This window comes from Cavia porcellus, unplaced genomic scaffold (genome assembly GCF_034190915.1).
Source record: "Cavia porcellus strain 051 isolate PalLab524CR breed Dunkin Hartley unplaced genomic scaffold, mCavPor4.1 scaffold_1, whole genome shotgun sequence".
Lineage (NCBI taxonomy): Eukaryota > Metazoa > Chordata > Mammalia > Rodentia > Caviidae > Cavia > Cavia porcellus.
The window spans coordinates 115,196,681-115,211,916 of NW_026947484.1; the positions used below are offsets into that span (position 1 = coordinate 115,196,681).

Consider the following 15,236-nt stretch of genomic DNA (forward strand, 5'->3'; position numbering starts at 1 on the left):
TGGAGGACGGTGGGGGTTTGTGACAAGCTGATTTGATAAACCAAGACTCAACCGTGAGGTGAGTTTCTTGTGGAAAAAATGTATATATATGTATTAACAATTGTGTCACCCAGTTTAACAAATGGAAAATTATCTTCTCTTCCAACAGTAGCTGTTAACTTGACTGTTGAGTTTGTTTTTTCTTTATAGTTTTACTGCATAGGTATTATTCCTAAACCTGATTCTTTCCTTGTGGTTAAGCTCTGTAAGGATGATGTTTATAAAGATAAGATATGTGATATTTAGCCAGTACACACTGATATATATAGCAGTAGTGAATGCTAAATGTCAAATTGCTTCTATACTTATTGGTAAAAATGGCAACTCCAAAAAGTAGTAACACTAATCATAAGAGTTTCATTTCCTGGAGTTTATCTCAGAAACTACATATGACACTGTGATATGAAGGAATTTCTTACGTGAGCGCTGGAGACAAAGCTCAAGGGTTTACTGTAGACTATAACTTATTTTAGGTATTGGCAGGTACCTTCTCTGGTTTCATGACCCTATTGATATGCAAAGGACCTGGACAACCAAGCACAAAGATACTTTATTTATCCTCTAAAGAAATGCCTCATCTTGCTCAAAGAAAGCCACGCCAAGATCTAAGCCTTGGTAGTGGTCAGAGAGACTGGAAAAGGAGCATGGGAGGAAGGGGACAGGTTCAGCTGACAGAAGTGTAGGCCCTGACAATGCAGTAATGCCCCTTAGATGGTTTCCAGAAGTTTTGGGGGGCAGCTTATTCTTTGTGAGGGAGAGTGGCCTATCTTGTGTATTTGAGGTGTGAGAAGAGGAGACTACTCTTCCTGATACCAGTGCTCAGATGGTACTGTGCTGTCTGATGAAGGGAAGGGGTGGGACAGGTATCAGCTGCATGTCTCCTCTCTTCAAGGTGCTATACAGAACATGAGTAAACTAAATGACTATGAATTGAGAGGGATATTTGTGTCACTGAAAGAGTTGGCAGTTCATGTGTGGAGTTGAGGGACATGAGTTACTTGGTGGCAGCCATAGTAAATGAGATTATTTCTTCAAACAAATGATTAGAAAATTAGTAGGGCCTGGTATTTAGTTCAGTGGCACAAGCGCCTGCCTGGCAGGCGTGAGGTCATGAGTTCAATCCCTGGTGCTTAGAAAAAAGAAAATTAATTGATGAAAGATTTGGGCTACTTTTGTCTCAAAGTTTTATTTTGCAGCTTATTTAAAAAGGAATTATTTTGTTCAACTTTCACATTGGCTTATATATTTATGTACATACTAATTTATTAACAGCTCACTTGTCAGATACCTTGAATAGTCCATTGGGTCTTAAGTTGATTTTTACTTACTGTTTTTTATAAGATTATCCACATTTTATGCATGACTCATTTTACTGTGTGTAGTACTCCATTATAGGAATATACACAACTTACACATCTTCTCATTGATAGACATTTGGAATTTATCTTGAGTTTGCTAAAAATGCTGCTAAAAATGCTATATGAGTGTTTACTGATACATAGTTTCTCTAAAACACATATCTAGGAGTGGAATCACTAATTTAGGGGTTATGTTTTCAATTTTAAAGACATTGCTGCGTTTAACTTCCAAGTTACAATATTTTTACACTCTAAGTTTATTTAAGGATTTCTCATATTCTGTAACCTGACCAACACTTAGAAGTCAGACTTGTCAATTTTTGTCAATTGCAATTAATTATAACTTTGTTTTCCTGATTGATGAGCATATTTACTGTGTTTTCTATTCTCTTTGAAGCCTTTGTGTTTTTAAAAAATCTTTGTCCATTTTTTCTTTGTTGGTTGTCTTTCCATATTTATTCATGGGAATTATCAGTTAAGGATGTTAATTGTTTTAGTTATTCTCACTGTGTAGCAGCTGGCTGATTTTGACTCAGATTTTATCCTGAGGTTGTAGTATTCTCAAAGTTTGACTGAGACTGTAGAGTCCACTTCCAAGATCACTCTTAAGGTGACCCAAGAGATTGAAAACTCATGGCGAAAGCTGCAGTCATTGTAACCTAATCTCAGATGCAACATACTGCTTGTGTGCTATGCTCATGGTCACACTGACCTACTGTTGGTACAGTGTGGGAGAGGATAAGACTGTCGAGTCCTGCCTCCCTGAGGCAGGGAACATTGGGGGCAAATTTTGTATGCTACCTACCAGTCATTCTTTCAGTTTTGTGTTGCTGATACTTTTTTTGTTTCTCTGTTTTTGATGAATAGAATCTCTTCACTTTAATGTGTATTCGCCAGCCTTTCATAAATTGCCCTTTTTCTCAGAACTACTTGATTCAACATATAAACACTCTATTATTCTAAAAATGCTGAGATGTGCCTTCACATGTAGGTTCTTCATTTGTCCATTGCATTAAATTTTTAATGTGATGGTTATGAGGTATAGAATCATTTCCCCCCTGTCATTTGCTTGACCAGTTGTAGTTGTTCAAGATGTCTTTATTTTTAAAAATCATCCATTTCATCTCTGATCAGTAGTTGTCAGACATCAAATTTCAAACAAGAGTTTAAGTTGAGCCATAGCTTAATGGTGAACTTTTATATTGACAGGACAGATATGTATGTGATAAGAACCACTAACTTGGGGCCACTGTAAATCAGTTTCTTGGTTTGAGTTTCATAAATTTTACTCTAAACAGGTATGAGGAAAGGATGTGGTTGCAACCCTCATTCAATGAATACTATAATTACTTTCTTGGAGTTGTGTGTGAAGACTGTCATATGTCTTCATGTGATGGTTAATTTTAGGTGTCAGCTTGACTTTAATGTATACTTACAGCATTCACACATTTCTGAGTGTGTCTGTTCCAGAGAAGAATGGCACATGAATTGGCGCATTGGATGGTGAAGATCCAACCTTACTGTAGGTAGGCATGATCCTGTTGGCTGAGGGCCCAGATAGAACCAAAAGTAGAAAGGCAGACTTTTTTCCTCTTTTGGAGCTGAGACACATCTGCTAGCTTTAGATTTCCGAATTTAAGACAGTAGTAGCCCCCGAAGTTCTCAGCCCTGGGGCCTCACCTGAGAGTTATACCATTGGTGACTTCTGGGAAGATGACAGAATGATAAACAATAGTAAATCAGCCTCTTCAACATTCTGAATCCAGACATTGGAAAATAACATAAAAGAAGAGGAAGGAGGTGTATCCCTAGGACCCTGAAAGATCTGACTAGAAAATTGGAACCTATGGAGAAATTGAAGAGACCACAAGGTAGAAAAAGGAAGGAGTTAATCTGTACTTTTCTCCTGACCTCTTTTTTTTTTTTTTTTTGGCTTATGAGAAAGGATGGTTGAGTCTTACAAACATACACTGAAAGCAAGTGACTGCAGAGGCCTTCAGAGAGAAAAACATCAGTGAAACAAAGCAGTGGATGCTGGGTACTACAGCAGCTGGTGAATGACTCCAGTCCAAGTGTCTGCATTATCCCTTAGACTGGTTGGCCAGGTGCTATTCTAGGGAGGGGTTAACTGAACCTGGGACTGAGAGCAGCCACAGATTGGCTTCATCTCAGGACTCCCAGTGTTAAACTTGCAGGGTGATGACATAAGGGACAATCATGGGAGTAATACATGGTCAGGGAGTTTTGGTCAGACTAACAGATACTCAGTGCTGTAAGCTAAGTGATTCAGATGACACCCTAGTGACCATGGATTTGAAAGTCCTAGAACTGGCACCCCCTTAATGCCACTGTCGGCTTGCTGGTGATTACAAACCAGGATCTGGGCTCTGACTCTGTCTACCAGTGAGAGCAGAATCATGCCTTGAGTTGAACACTGCCACAGAACTGTAGACCCTAGAAGATAGCCACAGACTGGAAATCACAGGTTTTTTTTCCGCTTTGCTCTGTTTAAAGTTTTGTGTGAACGTTGTTTTGTTTTCTTCTTTCCTTCTCTTTTATTTTTACCAGTTTCCTGAGGCTTGGGTAATCCTTTGTCCTTCAGCCTTGCTTCTAATCTCTATTTTCTTCTATTTCTCTAGTATTTTCCTCTTCTCGTTTTAAAATTTTATCTTCTCAATTGCTTTATTTTTTGCTCTGTATAATTTTTTTCTCTTCCTTTTACAGTGGTACCTCAGTTCATGAACTTAGTTTGTTCCATGTTTCTGGAGAACATGGCAACATTCGTGTTCGTGTTCTTCAGAGAGAAGAACACGAACATTCAGTACATTTTAACTGTTAGTCCATACCTGGGTTGCCTTAATGTTTAGATTGTAGTTGATGATTTCTTCTCTCTAGGAATCAAGGTGGTACATAACTGGTTCTTATACTGCTTATGTTGACCTCTAAATTTATCCTGGGCAGTACTGCTGGAACCGTTTCACTTGCTATTTATAGGGTCACATAATTGTTGTTTCTCTTTAAAGGAACATTCAGGTTGCCTTTGTGACATTAACAATATGAGACTATATTTCCAGTGGACTTGGTTGCTGGACTAACTACACTGCATTCTCCTTTTCCAAAACACTCAAAATGGTCAAAATCCTGGGGCTGTGGCAAAGGATTATAGTTAGCCTGTACGTGTAAGTACGTGTACGTGTAAGTACATCACTGAAAAACAACTAATGAGATCTCTATACTAGCAAGAGTAGACCATAAATATCCACAAACCTCAGCAGAAAACAAGCAGTAGAAACATGAGAAGAAAAGGCAACAGAATGTCTCCCAAAACTCCAGCTGCCCCACAGCTAAGCCAGGAGCACCAAGGGGACAGAATAGTATAACCCACACACCTGAGTTACTTGAAAGCATAGCAGAGGAGGTTAGAAAACAGCTCAAAGAGATACTCTGGTGGGATTAGAAAAGATAAAACATAAAGGAAATAACCAAAAATAGGCAAATGCTCTCAAAAGCACTAATGGGAAGATAGATGAGCTAAACAAAATGATACAAAACATGAATGACAAATTTACTTAAGAGTTGGAGTCCATGAGAAGGTTTCAATCAGAATCTGCAGATTAAAATTCACATTGAAAGTTTGGGCAGTGTGATGGACAAATAGGCTAAAATTTCAGAACCAGGAGGACAATCCTGTCTTCAAAGACCAGCTACTCAGAAACACAGCAAAAGAAAATGAACTGACCCACTAATTCAGACCAGCTGGAATAAGTGAAGAGTCAGAAGATAACATGTCATTAAAAAACCAGTTCACAGAAATACGGGCAGAAAGCTTCCCAAATAAAGAAGAAATAAACATAGATAACTGAGGCATATAGGATGCAAAATAGTCACGAACAAAAGACAACCTCTCTATGCCACATTGTACTCAGAATTCCAGAAATCCCTCACTAGGACAAAATCGTAAAAGCTATTAGAGAAAAGCAGCAATTCACATACAAAGGCAAACCCATTAGAATCAGCAGACTACACAAACTTTAGTTTCAAGCCCTAGAAGAGAACAACTTTCAGCCTCAACTTACATATCTTGTAAAATTCCTTTAAAATTGATGGATAAATAAAGTATTTCCATGACACAGAACACCCCAAGAAATTCAAAAACCAAACCAGCATTACAGAAAATCTCAGAGATATCCTAGAAGGAGACAGTGAAGCCAATAATGTCAAGTCAGAAAGAATGAGTACATCTGGTAGGATGAGCAGCAAAGCAAAAGCAGGAGGTGAAGTTAGCAACAAGAAAATAATGCAATGACAGAACTAGTCAGTATCTCTCAGTAATAACTCCCAATGTGAATGGTTTCAGTTCCCCAGTTATAAGACTGTCAGACTGGATCAAGCAAGAAAACTCAACAATATGCAGCATATAAGAAACAATTAAAAAAGATACCCACAGATTAAAAATCAAAGGATGGGAAACAGTATTCCATGCAGTGGAAACCCAGAAAAAAGCAGGAGTTGCTATCCAAATTCAGACAAAGTGGTTTTCAAGCTAAGATTGATCAGAAGAGGCAAACCAAATCACTACATATCAGTCAAGGGAACAATTTAACTGGGACAATTAACAGTTGTAAACATTGAATAGCTGACTATATCAATGTTTTTGGATCATTGAACACAGCTGTTTGCAGTCTCCCTGTTTGAATGTCCACCTTGTATTCTTTGATACTGTGATTTGAGCAACTATTTTCAAGATGATAATATGTAATCTACTAACAGGTGATTTCTTACTGTTACTTTTTTTTTTTTTTGTAGTTCTGTATTACGTGTACCCTTACACCGCTTTGTTTTGTTTTGTGTTTTTCTCTTTTTCCTCTTAAAAAAAAAAAAACAGTTGTAAACATACGTACCAAATACTAGCACACCCAACTTTATAAAACAAAACTGACAAGAAGAGTCAGATACACACCAATACAGGTGTCATAGGGGGCCTCCAAACTCCACTGTCACCAATGGGCAGATCAGCTAGACAAAAAATCAGAAATAGCACAGTTGAGCCAAACCTTCCAACAAACAGCCTTCTTATCTGTCTACAGAGTGTCCCAACAACAGTTATTTTCTCAGCAGTACATGGGACTTTCAGAAATGGACTACACAGTGGCTAGTAAAGCACGTTTAAGTACATGAAAAAGAGTCAAAGTTACCCCATACATATTATCAGATTATAGTGCCATAAAACTAGAAATCAGTTGCAAAAGAAACAACATAAACTGCAAATACATGCAAATAATACTGTCAGGCAATGGGTCACAGATGAAATTGAAGAAATTAGATTCTACAATCAATGCCAGTATGATATACTGGAACCTATGGCGTGCAATAAAAGCAGAAGTTCCTAAGAGTGAGTTCCCACAGCAGAAAAACTGAACAAACTCAAATAACCCAATGATGTACCTCAAGGCCCTGGAAAAACTAGAACAAACCCAAAACTAATACAAGTAAGGAAATTAAAGATCAAGGCAGAAACTAATAAAATTGAGACTTAAAAAATACAAAGAATCAATGAATTAAAGAGTTGTTTCTTGGAAAGATTAAGCAAAATAGCAAACCCTTAGCTAATCTTAATAAAGGAAGAAAAGATCCAAATCCGTGTAATTAGAAATGAAAAAGGTGAAAATCACAGTGTATTCTGCTGAAATTCAGAAGATTATCAATAACTACTTTGAGAATTTGTTCTCTAATAAAATGAAAAATTCAGAGGGAATGAGTAAGTCCCTAGAGACATTTGAGCTAAGCTGAATAAAGTAACAATCTTGAGTAAGCCAGAATGAGTCAGTGAAATTGAAGAAGTAATAAATTACCAACGAAGAAAAGGCTAGATTCTAACAGATTCACTGCTAAATTCTGCAAAAACTGTAGAGAGCCAATGCCAGTACCCCTCAAACTCCAAATAAATTGAAAGGGAAGCAGTACTTCAAAACTCATTCCTGGAAACAAGCATTATCCTGATTCCAAAACCACGAAAGGACCCAACCAAGATAGAACTACAGGCCAATCTCATGAGAAGAGATGCAAAAAACAGTAAGATATGGCAGACAATCCAGCAAATTATCAAAAAGATCGTACATGTTGACCCATTTGGATTCATCCCAGGGATGTAGAAATGATTCAATATATGCAAATCAATAAATGTAATACACCACATAAACAGAAGCAGGGACAAAAATCACATGATTGGGGGCTGGGGATTTAGCTCAGCGGCATAAGCACCTGCCTTGCAAGCAGGCAGTCATGAGTTCGATCCCTGGTAGCAATAAAAAGGAAAAAAAAGACCAAAAAAAAAGTCACATGATCATCTCTATAGGTGGAAAAAAGCATTTGGTAAAATCCAACTTCCATTCGTAATTTTTAAAAAACCTAAAGAAAATAGGAATAAAAGATCTATTTCAACCTGATAAAAGCCATCTTAAAACAAATGGCAAACTTCCATACTAAATTAAGAGAAGCCAAAAGCTTCTTTAAAATCAGGAGAATGACAAAGATGTCTGCTACCACCACTTCTGTTTAATATAGTCCTTGAAACATTAAAGCAGTAAGACGAGAAAGAAAAGGGATATTGACTGGGAACTTAACCAGCAGATGATATGATCCTCTTAGTAGACCCAAAAAACTCCATCAAAAGATTCCTAGAACTAATACCCAAATTTGGCAGTGTAACAGGACACAAAGTCAATCAAAAGTTATTGATTGATAGGGAAATTAGGGAAAAAGTGTCCTCAACAATAGCATTAAGAAAAATGAGATGCTTAGGAATTAACCTCATTAGTAGCCTAACTAGTGAAATATCTCCATAATGAAAACTATAGTACTCTGAAAAAGGTGATTAAAAGGAGATAACAGAACATAGAAAGATAGCCTATTCCTGGATAGATAGAACCAAAATAGCCATACTTTTAAGGCTGTTGTATAGGTGTAACACAATCTCACAATGCCAGTAACATTCCTTATAGAACAACCTAAAATTCATATTATATAGAGCAACCCTAAAATTCATAAGGAAGCAGAAGACCATGTAGAATAGCAAAAGCAATTCTGGGCAACAAGGGCAAGGTAGGGGATATCACAATCCAGGACTTTATACCACAAAACTACAGTGACAAAAACAGCATGGTATTGGAAAAGAACAGAAACAGATTTGTGGATCAATGGAATAGGATAGACGACATAGAAACAACTGCAGGTATACACAGCTATCTTATTTTTGACAAAAGGGCCAACTTCTCTTGCTGGAGGAAAGAGCCTCTTTAGTAAATTGTGATGAGAAAAATTGGCTACTCATAGGCCAAAGGCTGAACCTAGACCTGTATCTTTCACCATGCACTGAACTAAAAATGAATCAAAGATCTAAACATTAGAGCAAAAACACAATCTGCTGGGGGACAAAATAGATAAAACTTTTGAAGACAGAGTATGTGTAGGCAAAGATTTTCTGCACAAAACCCCTGTTGCACAAGATATAATACAAAGAATCAACAAACTGGCTCACATCAAATTAAAAGATTTCTGCACAGCAAGGGAAACCATTAACAGAAAGGGAGACAACCTACAGAACGGAAACAAATGTTGCCAGCTACTCCTCAAAGGACTAATACATAGAGTATATAAAGAATTAAAAATAAACACCCCTCCCCAACTTTTAAAGATCCAGTCCGAAAAATGGGCACCTAAAATGAATAGACACTTCTCAGATGAAGAAATACAAAAGTCCAATGCATGAAAAAATGTTCAACATTACTTATTTGAAAAATGCAAATTAAAAGAGATGAAGGCTCACTACAGAAAGAATAGCTACTATTATCAAGAAATCAGTAACAAACACTGGCAAGGCTGTGGGGAGAAACGAACCTCTCCATTGTTGGTGGAGTGTAAACTGATAAAATCCTATGGAGAATCCTCAAAAAATGAAAAGTAGAAATTCCATTTGACCCAACTATTCCCCTTCTAGGTATCTTCCCAAAGAGTTAAAAGCATCATGCCATAGTGATGTATGCATATTCATGTTTATAGCAGTGTAACTCATAATAGCTAAATCTTGGGACGTATAGAAAAATGTATTTATACACAATGAAGTACTATACCATAAAAAAGGATAAACCTGAGTCATTTGTAGGAAAATGGATGTACGTTTGACACCATAATGTTAAGTGAAGTAACTCAAGACACACAAGCTTAAATACCACATGGTTTTTCTCCTGGAAAAAAAAAAAAAAAAAAAAAACACCTCATATATATGAAATGATACAGAAAACAGGAAAAACAAAAAATGTTGTACTTCAGTATAGACAATATATCAAGATACCTTGACAATACAGTTGTCTTACATATTTTATATATTCTTCGGCCTATTACTCTGGATTTCAATCTGTACATATAATGATTTTATAAGATCTTATAAATTTGATGCTGGAAAAAAGGGGATGGGGGAAGGACTTGAAATGTGTTATATACATACATCCCTTATGGTGAGCATAATCATTACATATGCAAACGTACTAATAAAAGTAAAAATGAGTTTTGAAAAGGTAACACCACTGGGTTACCTAGTTCTGAATCACCTGGAGTTGGACATCCTATGCTGTCAACTTTCCATGTTCTCCAGCTTGCTGATGGCTTGTCAGGCTTATCAGGCTTTATAAACATGTAAGTCAATTCCTCTATTAACCCCCATCTATCTACATATTTATATAAATATTCTGTTGGCTCTTTCTGTAGAGTCCTAATATATCCAGTGACCTCCTTGATTTTGTTATATTGATTTTCCCCCCAGTCTGTTAACATGGACTTTCTTTAAGGCTCCCTAACTGATGGACAGTTCTGCTTCCCACTGAACTGTCATGAGTATTGGTCTCCAGGGCTACTCAAGTCTTTAAATCTTGGAGAGTTGCTGAACCTGTGGGTTGGGGAGTGCTTTGGAGGGAGTGTTCCTTAGTGATCTCCCTTTCATCTGTCAAGCCTTAAAATATTTATTAACATTTACTCAAGATTTAGTTTGTAGTGAGCAGGCTTTCTAAGAGCATTTCAACCATCAAGTTGCAAAAGTAGATGTGCACATGACTTTTTTTCAACAAAAAAAGTGATGGTGCCTTTATTAAAGGGAAGGCCCTCATACGTGTCTAAGCTGCATTTACAGAAATAGAGTCCAGAATTTGAAAATAGTATTTCCCTTGTATTAAAAAGAGCACAATGAAACTCTTACACTTGGTTCTAGTAGGCATGTTTAAGATAACCAGGTTATAATGTAGCATTTGTAACCAATAATTCATATTTTCCTAAAGATGATTAATATTGTGAATAAATTTTCATGGCCTATTTGAGAAAAGATGGGCATAAAACTTTTTATAGTCCCAATATTTAAAAATCCGGAAAACTATCTGACAGCTGGTTGTAAAGTGACAGAATATTGTAATGTCTTGTATTTTTTACAACAGAAAAAAATTGACAGAGCTACTGACAAAAGAGTACCTACTTTGAGAAGTCACAAATCTAGAAAATTCATTGTCCTTAGCAGCTAGATGCAATGATAGTCTATAATGTTTTTTTTCTGTCTAGTTTAAGGTATTCTCAGTTGATTCAAAGTTTAAAAAAAAAAAAAAAGATATACTAAAAGTGCCATAGTCTTTCACATGTAGATTCTTCATCTCTTCAGGTGTCAGCTTGACTGGACTAAGGAATACCTTGGGAAATAATAAAGCATTATTCCAACCTCATTATTCTATGAGGTGTCTCCAGAGGAGACTGGCCTATTGAGTTGGTACACGCTGGGGAAGATCTGACCTCAGTGAAGAGATGTTATATTTGAAGAGATGTTGTGAAATAAAATAGAACCAACAGCTGGGTGCTAGTTTTCCCAGGCGCCATGCTGCACATGGCACTCGATGAGGTAAGTCAAAGTCCACCTGCTAATCAGCACCTGAGCTTGAGTTGAACCTAGGTCTTTGGGAGCTGGTACTTCTTGTGTCACTATCACTCTGTCTCTTAAGGCAGAAAACTTAAAATTTTTCATAACATTTTCAAAGGATTTTGGTTTATCATTAGAATATAATGGCCAGGGAAGAAAGTGCCTTCCAAGCCTGGGAGGTAGATTATACCACATGAGTTAATATAAAAGAGACTGGATACAATCGTTTCACAAAAGATATATTTTCATTCATGACTATGTACATTTTCATATTTATTTAAAGAATATCATACAACTGATACCTTCTGAAATGTTTCATGCTTTTAAACTATTTACAGTTCTCTGACAGGAAATTAAAACTAAAATGGTCCAATACCATGATAACAGGAAGTAACCTGCCAGTGTAGCCAGGCTTCGCTTAAATTTGCCAATCAACATTCACAATAGTTACCTTAATAATAAATTATCATTCATGTAAAAATCAGTAGTAATTTTAAACAATTCATAAATAAGTGTGCTCTGTGCAATTTACATATTTAATATCCTGTGGATATTAAAAGCTTGTATATTGTCAGATTTGCACATTACATTATCAAATGATGAGCTTTCCCAAAGAAGAAACTGGAGAAGCTTGAAATAACACCAGGAAGGTCTCTGCAGTTTTCAAAGCTCTGCCTGCTTTACAGTAGGAGGCTCCAGTTTACGTGAAAGGGCAGTTAAAATCTGGTTGAACTTCTCGTATCTTTCTGTCTGATTGACTTTTGCACCTTTGCTGCCCCACAGTAATCGCATTTGAAATTCCGTCTTAAAGATTTCACTCATTTCTTCATCTGGTTGGAAGCCTAATCAAAACAAAAGAACCAAGTTAACTTCAGTTCTGCGTAAAACACAGTGTTAAAAATGACTGAAAACTTAAAAAAAAAAATAGGATCAAAACAAACTTTCTCTTCTCTCAGAACTTTAACCCCCACCTCCCCATGTAGGATCTCCTCATCCACCTTAGCTTCAGAGAGGAAACTAACAACTAAACTCACTAAAGCACAACAGAATGAAATCTGTCAGAGACACTATGGGTTGCAGTGCTGATATGGACCATTCATGGGATCTAGTTTGTAACAAGTTTATTACTGTATAATTTGCATGTCCTGTGATTCATCTGTGTTATCTATGCACTTTGTGATGGTAAGTTTGTATATTTGATTAATGATAGTAAATACATAGTTTTAAAATATATCATCTAGTTTCTTCCTCAAGCCCAGCCAGCCACTCATCTACTTTTTCTTGCTACTATTTTGCTTTCTCTAGAAAGCTGGTATAAATGGAATTATACAATATGAGTTTTTCTGTCAGGCTTCTTTCAGTTAACATATTTATGAAATTATTTTGTTATTAATTCATTCCTTTTAGTAGTAGTAGTTTATATGAACATACCAGATTTTGTGTTCCCTTTCATTTAACTGGTGGACGTTTGGATTATTTCCAATTTTTGGTTATTGTGAACAGTGTCAACATTTATGTGACAGTCTGTGGACATGTGTTTTCACTTCTGTCGGAACAGAATTACTGGATCATATGTAAGTGTATGTTTACTTTTAAAGAAACTGTCATAAGCTGGGCGTGGTTGTAATCCTAGCACTCAGGAAGGTGAAAATAAAGCAGAAGGACCACAAGTTTAAGCCTGGGCAACCTAGCAAGATCCTGTCTCAAAATTGAAACAGGTTGGTGAATAAATAATAATGATGATGATGATACAGTGTGAAGGTGCTGGGTTCAGCTCCCAGTATGGGTATGTGTGTGTCAGGAGGGCTGTCATAAACTATCGCAAAATAGTTGTACTATTTTATATTCACACCTACAACACATGGACATTCTAGTTTCTCTATGCGCTGCCAACTCAGTCTTACCATTCTTGTAATTGTAGCCTTTCTAAATTGTAGTAAAACTGACAGTTCGCTGATGATTTATAATATTGAAATCTTTTCATGCTGTCATTTAATTAACTGATTTTCATGTAGCCTGTCACTGTTAGGTACTGTATATTCAAATCTTGTCTATTTAAATTCTTATGGAGCTGTAAGTTGTATTTATGAAGTCTATGTGTCCTAGATCAGATGCACATCTCTTTTTGGAACAGGGATCAAACTTACAACTTCTGCTGAGCTAGATCCCCAGCCATATCAGATACACATTTAGCAAGTATTTTCTCCTACTCTGTGTCTAACCCTTTTACTTTCTTCGGGGAGTGTTTTTAAGAGCAAAAATTTAAGTCTTTTATCAGCGTTTCCTGTTATGGTTCATGCTTTTGTGTCCTAGGAAATCTTTGCCTAACTTGAAAGGGCACGATGAATTTCTTTTATATTTTCTTATCAGAGCTTTACGATGTACATTAGCTCTTATATTTTGCATCTGTAATCTGCTTTGGATTATTTTGTATGGTACAAGGTAAGGATTGAGGAGCATTTTTTTTTCATATGGCTATCCAGCAGTTCCTTTATTGAAAGTATCATTTGTTGAAAGATTATATACTCTCTCCAGTGAATTTTCTTGGCACATTTGTCAAAAATCAGTTGGCACCAATTTGTGTGTACCAGTTTCCTAACCTTGTTCTGGCCTACTTAACACCAAGGATGCTCAGGCGACTTTGTAAGAAGAGGCAGGTGAGTTATCTAGCTAGGGTTATGTCATTTTCATCCTTTATTATTATTACTGAACTAGTTTTTCTCTTTCACTAAATGTACTCATACCATCTATATCTTGGTGGTAGAAAGAATGTATTTTTTCCAGAGGACACCAAAATATCAATTATGAATAACCAACCAGACACCCATGGTTTCTGTTTATTCAGTTAAAATGCTTTGAACCCTTCCCTTGCACTTGACGCTGGTGAGCAAATCTAGTCACTTCCAGCACTGGGAGTTGCTATACAAATCTGTTACAGGATCAAATGAGCAATTTGTATCAGCCACCTTGAAAGCTCCTACACAAATCACTTTAAACACACTTTTCTCCAGCCTACCCAAAAACAGTATTAGCTTGTGCAACTTCTAATGTGATGTACTTACTGACTTAACATAAGTAGGTGCTCTGGTATCTGTTGAATTGTGTGCTTTTGCTGTTTGAGTTTCACACTGTGAAACCAGAGGACTTTTTGAGGATAAATAGCAAGTACGTACGTGGTCCTTAAACTTACAACCAACACAGTAAAACTGCTCTGTCCCAAATTGTGGTTCTGAGGGAACACCTTTCTTTTAGGATGAAACAGGTCTGTCTTGGCCCATGTAGTTCCTAACCTTTTAGGGATCAAACTGTGGGCCCTTGATGATTTTATTTTAAAAATTATATAGAAGAAAACATGGTCATCCCTGTTAACTGCTTTGGGAGAGCCCTCATTCTAGCATTTGCTTCCTAAATAATCTTTTTGCTTACAAGCCCTCACCCTCTGCCCAGCACTCCTCCAGTCACCAGGGTACTTCACTTTAAAAAATAAATCTGACTGGGTGCCTCCTTTTGTTTAAATCCTTCCTGTGCCACAGTCCTACAAGGAAAGCTGTACTCCTGTTTTTATGACTGTGATTGAAATCCCCATCTTTTCCTGTCTTCTGGTGAATTGCTTTTGAACTTTTAACCACCAAGGTGGAGGTGTATTTTCTGCAGGAAACTACCCCCACATGCTTCCTCGCTGCCTGCGTCTCTGACCCAATCAGTTACTTTTCCTACGTGTTTCCATAGTACACCCTGCACTTAGCACCCTTTGCTGAAATGCCCTCTTAAGAGTCTCTCTGCGCACACCATGTCTGGGACAAATGTTTATCAAGCCACCTGAGGAAGCTGTGTTCTGTTACCACAGTACTTATGAGAAAGTTCATTTTACACAGCACTTTGCCCAGCGC

The 15,236-nt window shown here is 36.9% G+C and overlaps 1 protein-coding gene across 4 annotated transcripts in view; it reads right to left on the reverse strand.

Moving 5' to 3' along the window:
• Positions 1-11,568: 11,568 nt before the first annotated feature.
• The window catches only part of Bcar3 (BCAR3 adaptor protein, NSP family member), a 205,806-nt gene continuing 202,138 nt past the window's right edge, over positions 11,569-15,236 (reverse strand). For all 4 annotated transcript variants that reach the window (XM_013143004.3, XM_003479161.5, XM_005007818.4 and 1 more), the window contains one exon: positions 11,569-12,188. In XM_013143004.3, the coding sequence (XP_012998458.1) occupies positions 12,010-12,188 (179 nt within the window). In that variant the 3' untranslated portion in view covers positions 11,569-12,009. The remainder of the gene's footprint in view (positions 12,189-15,236) is intronic.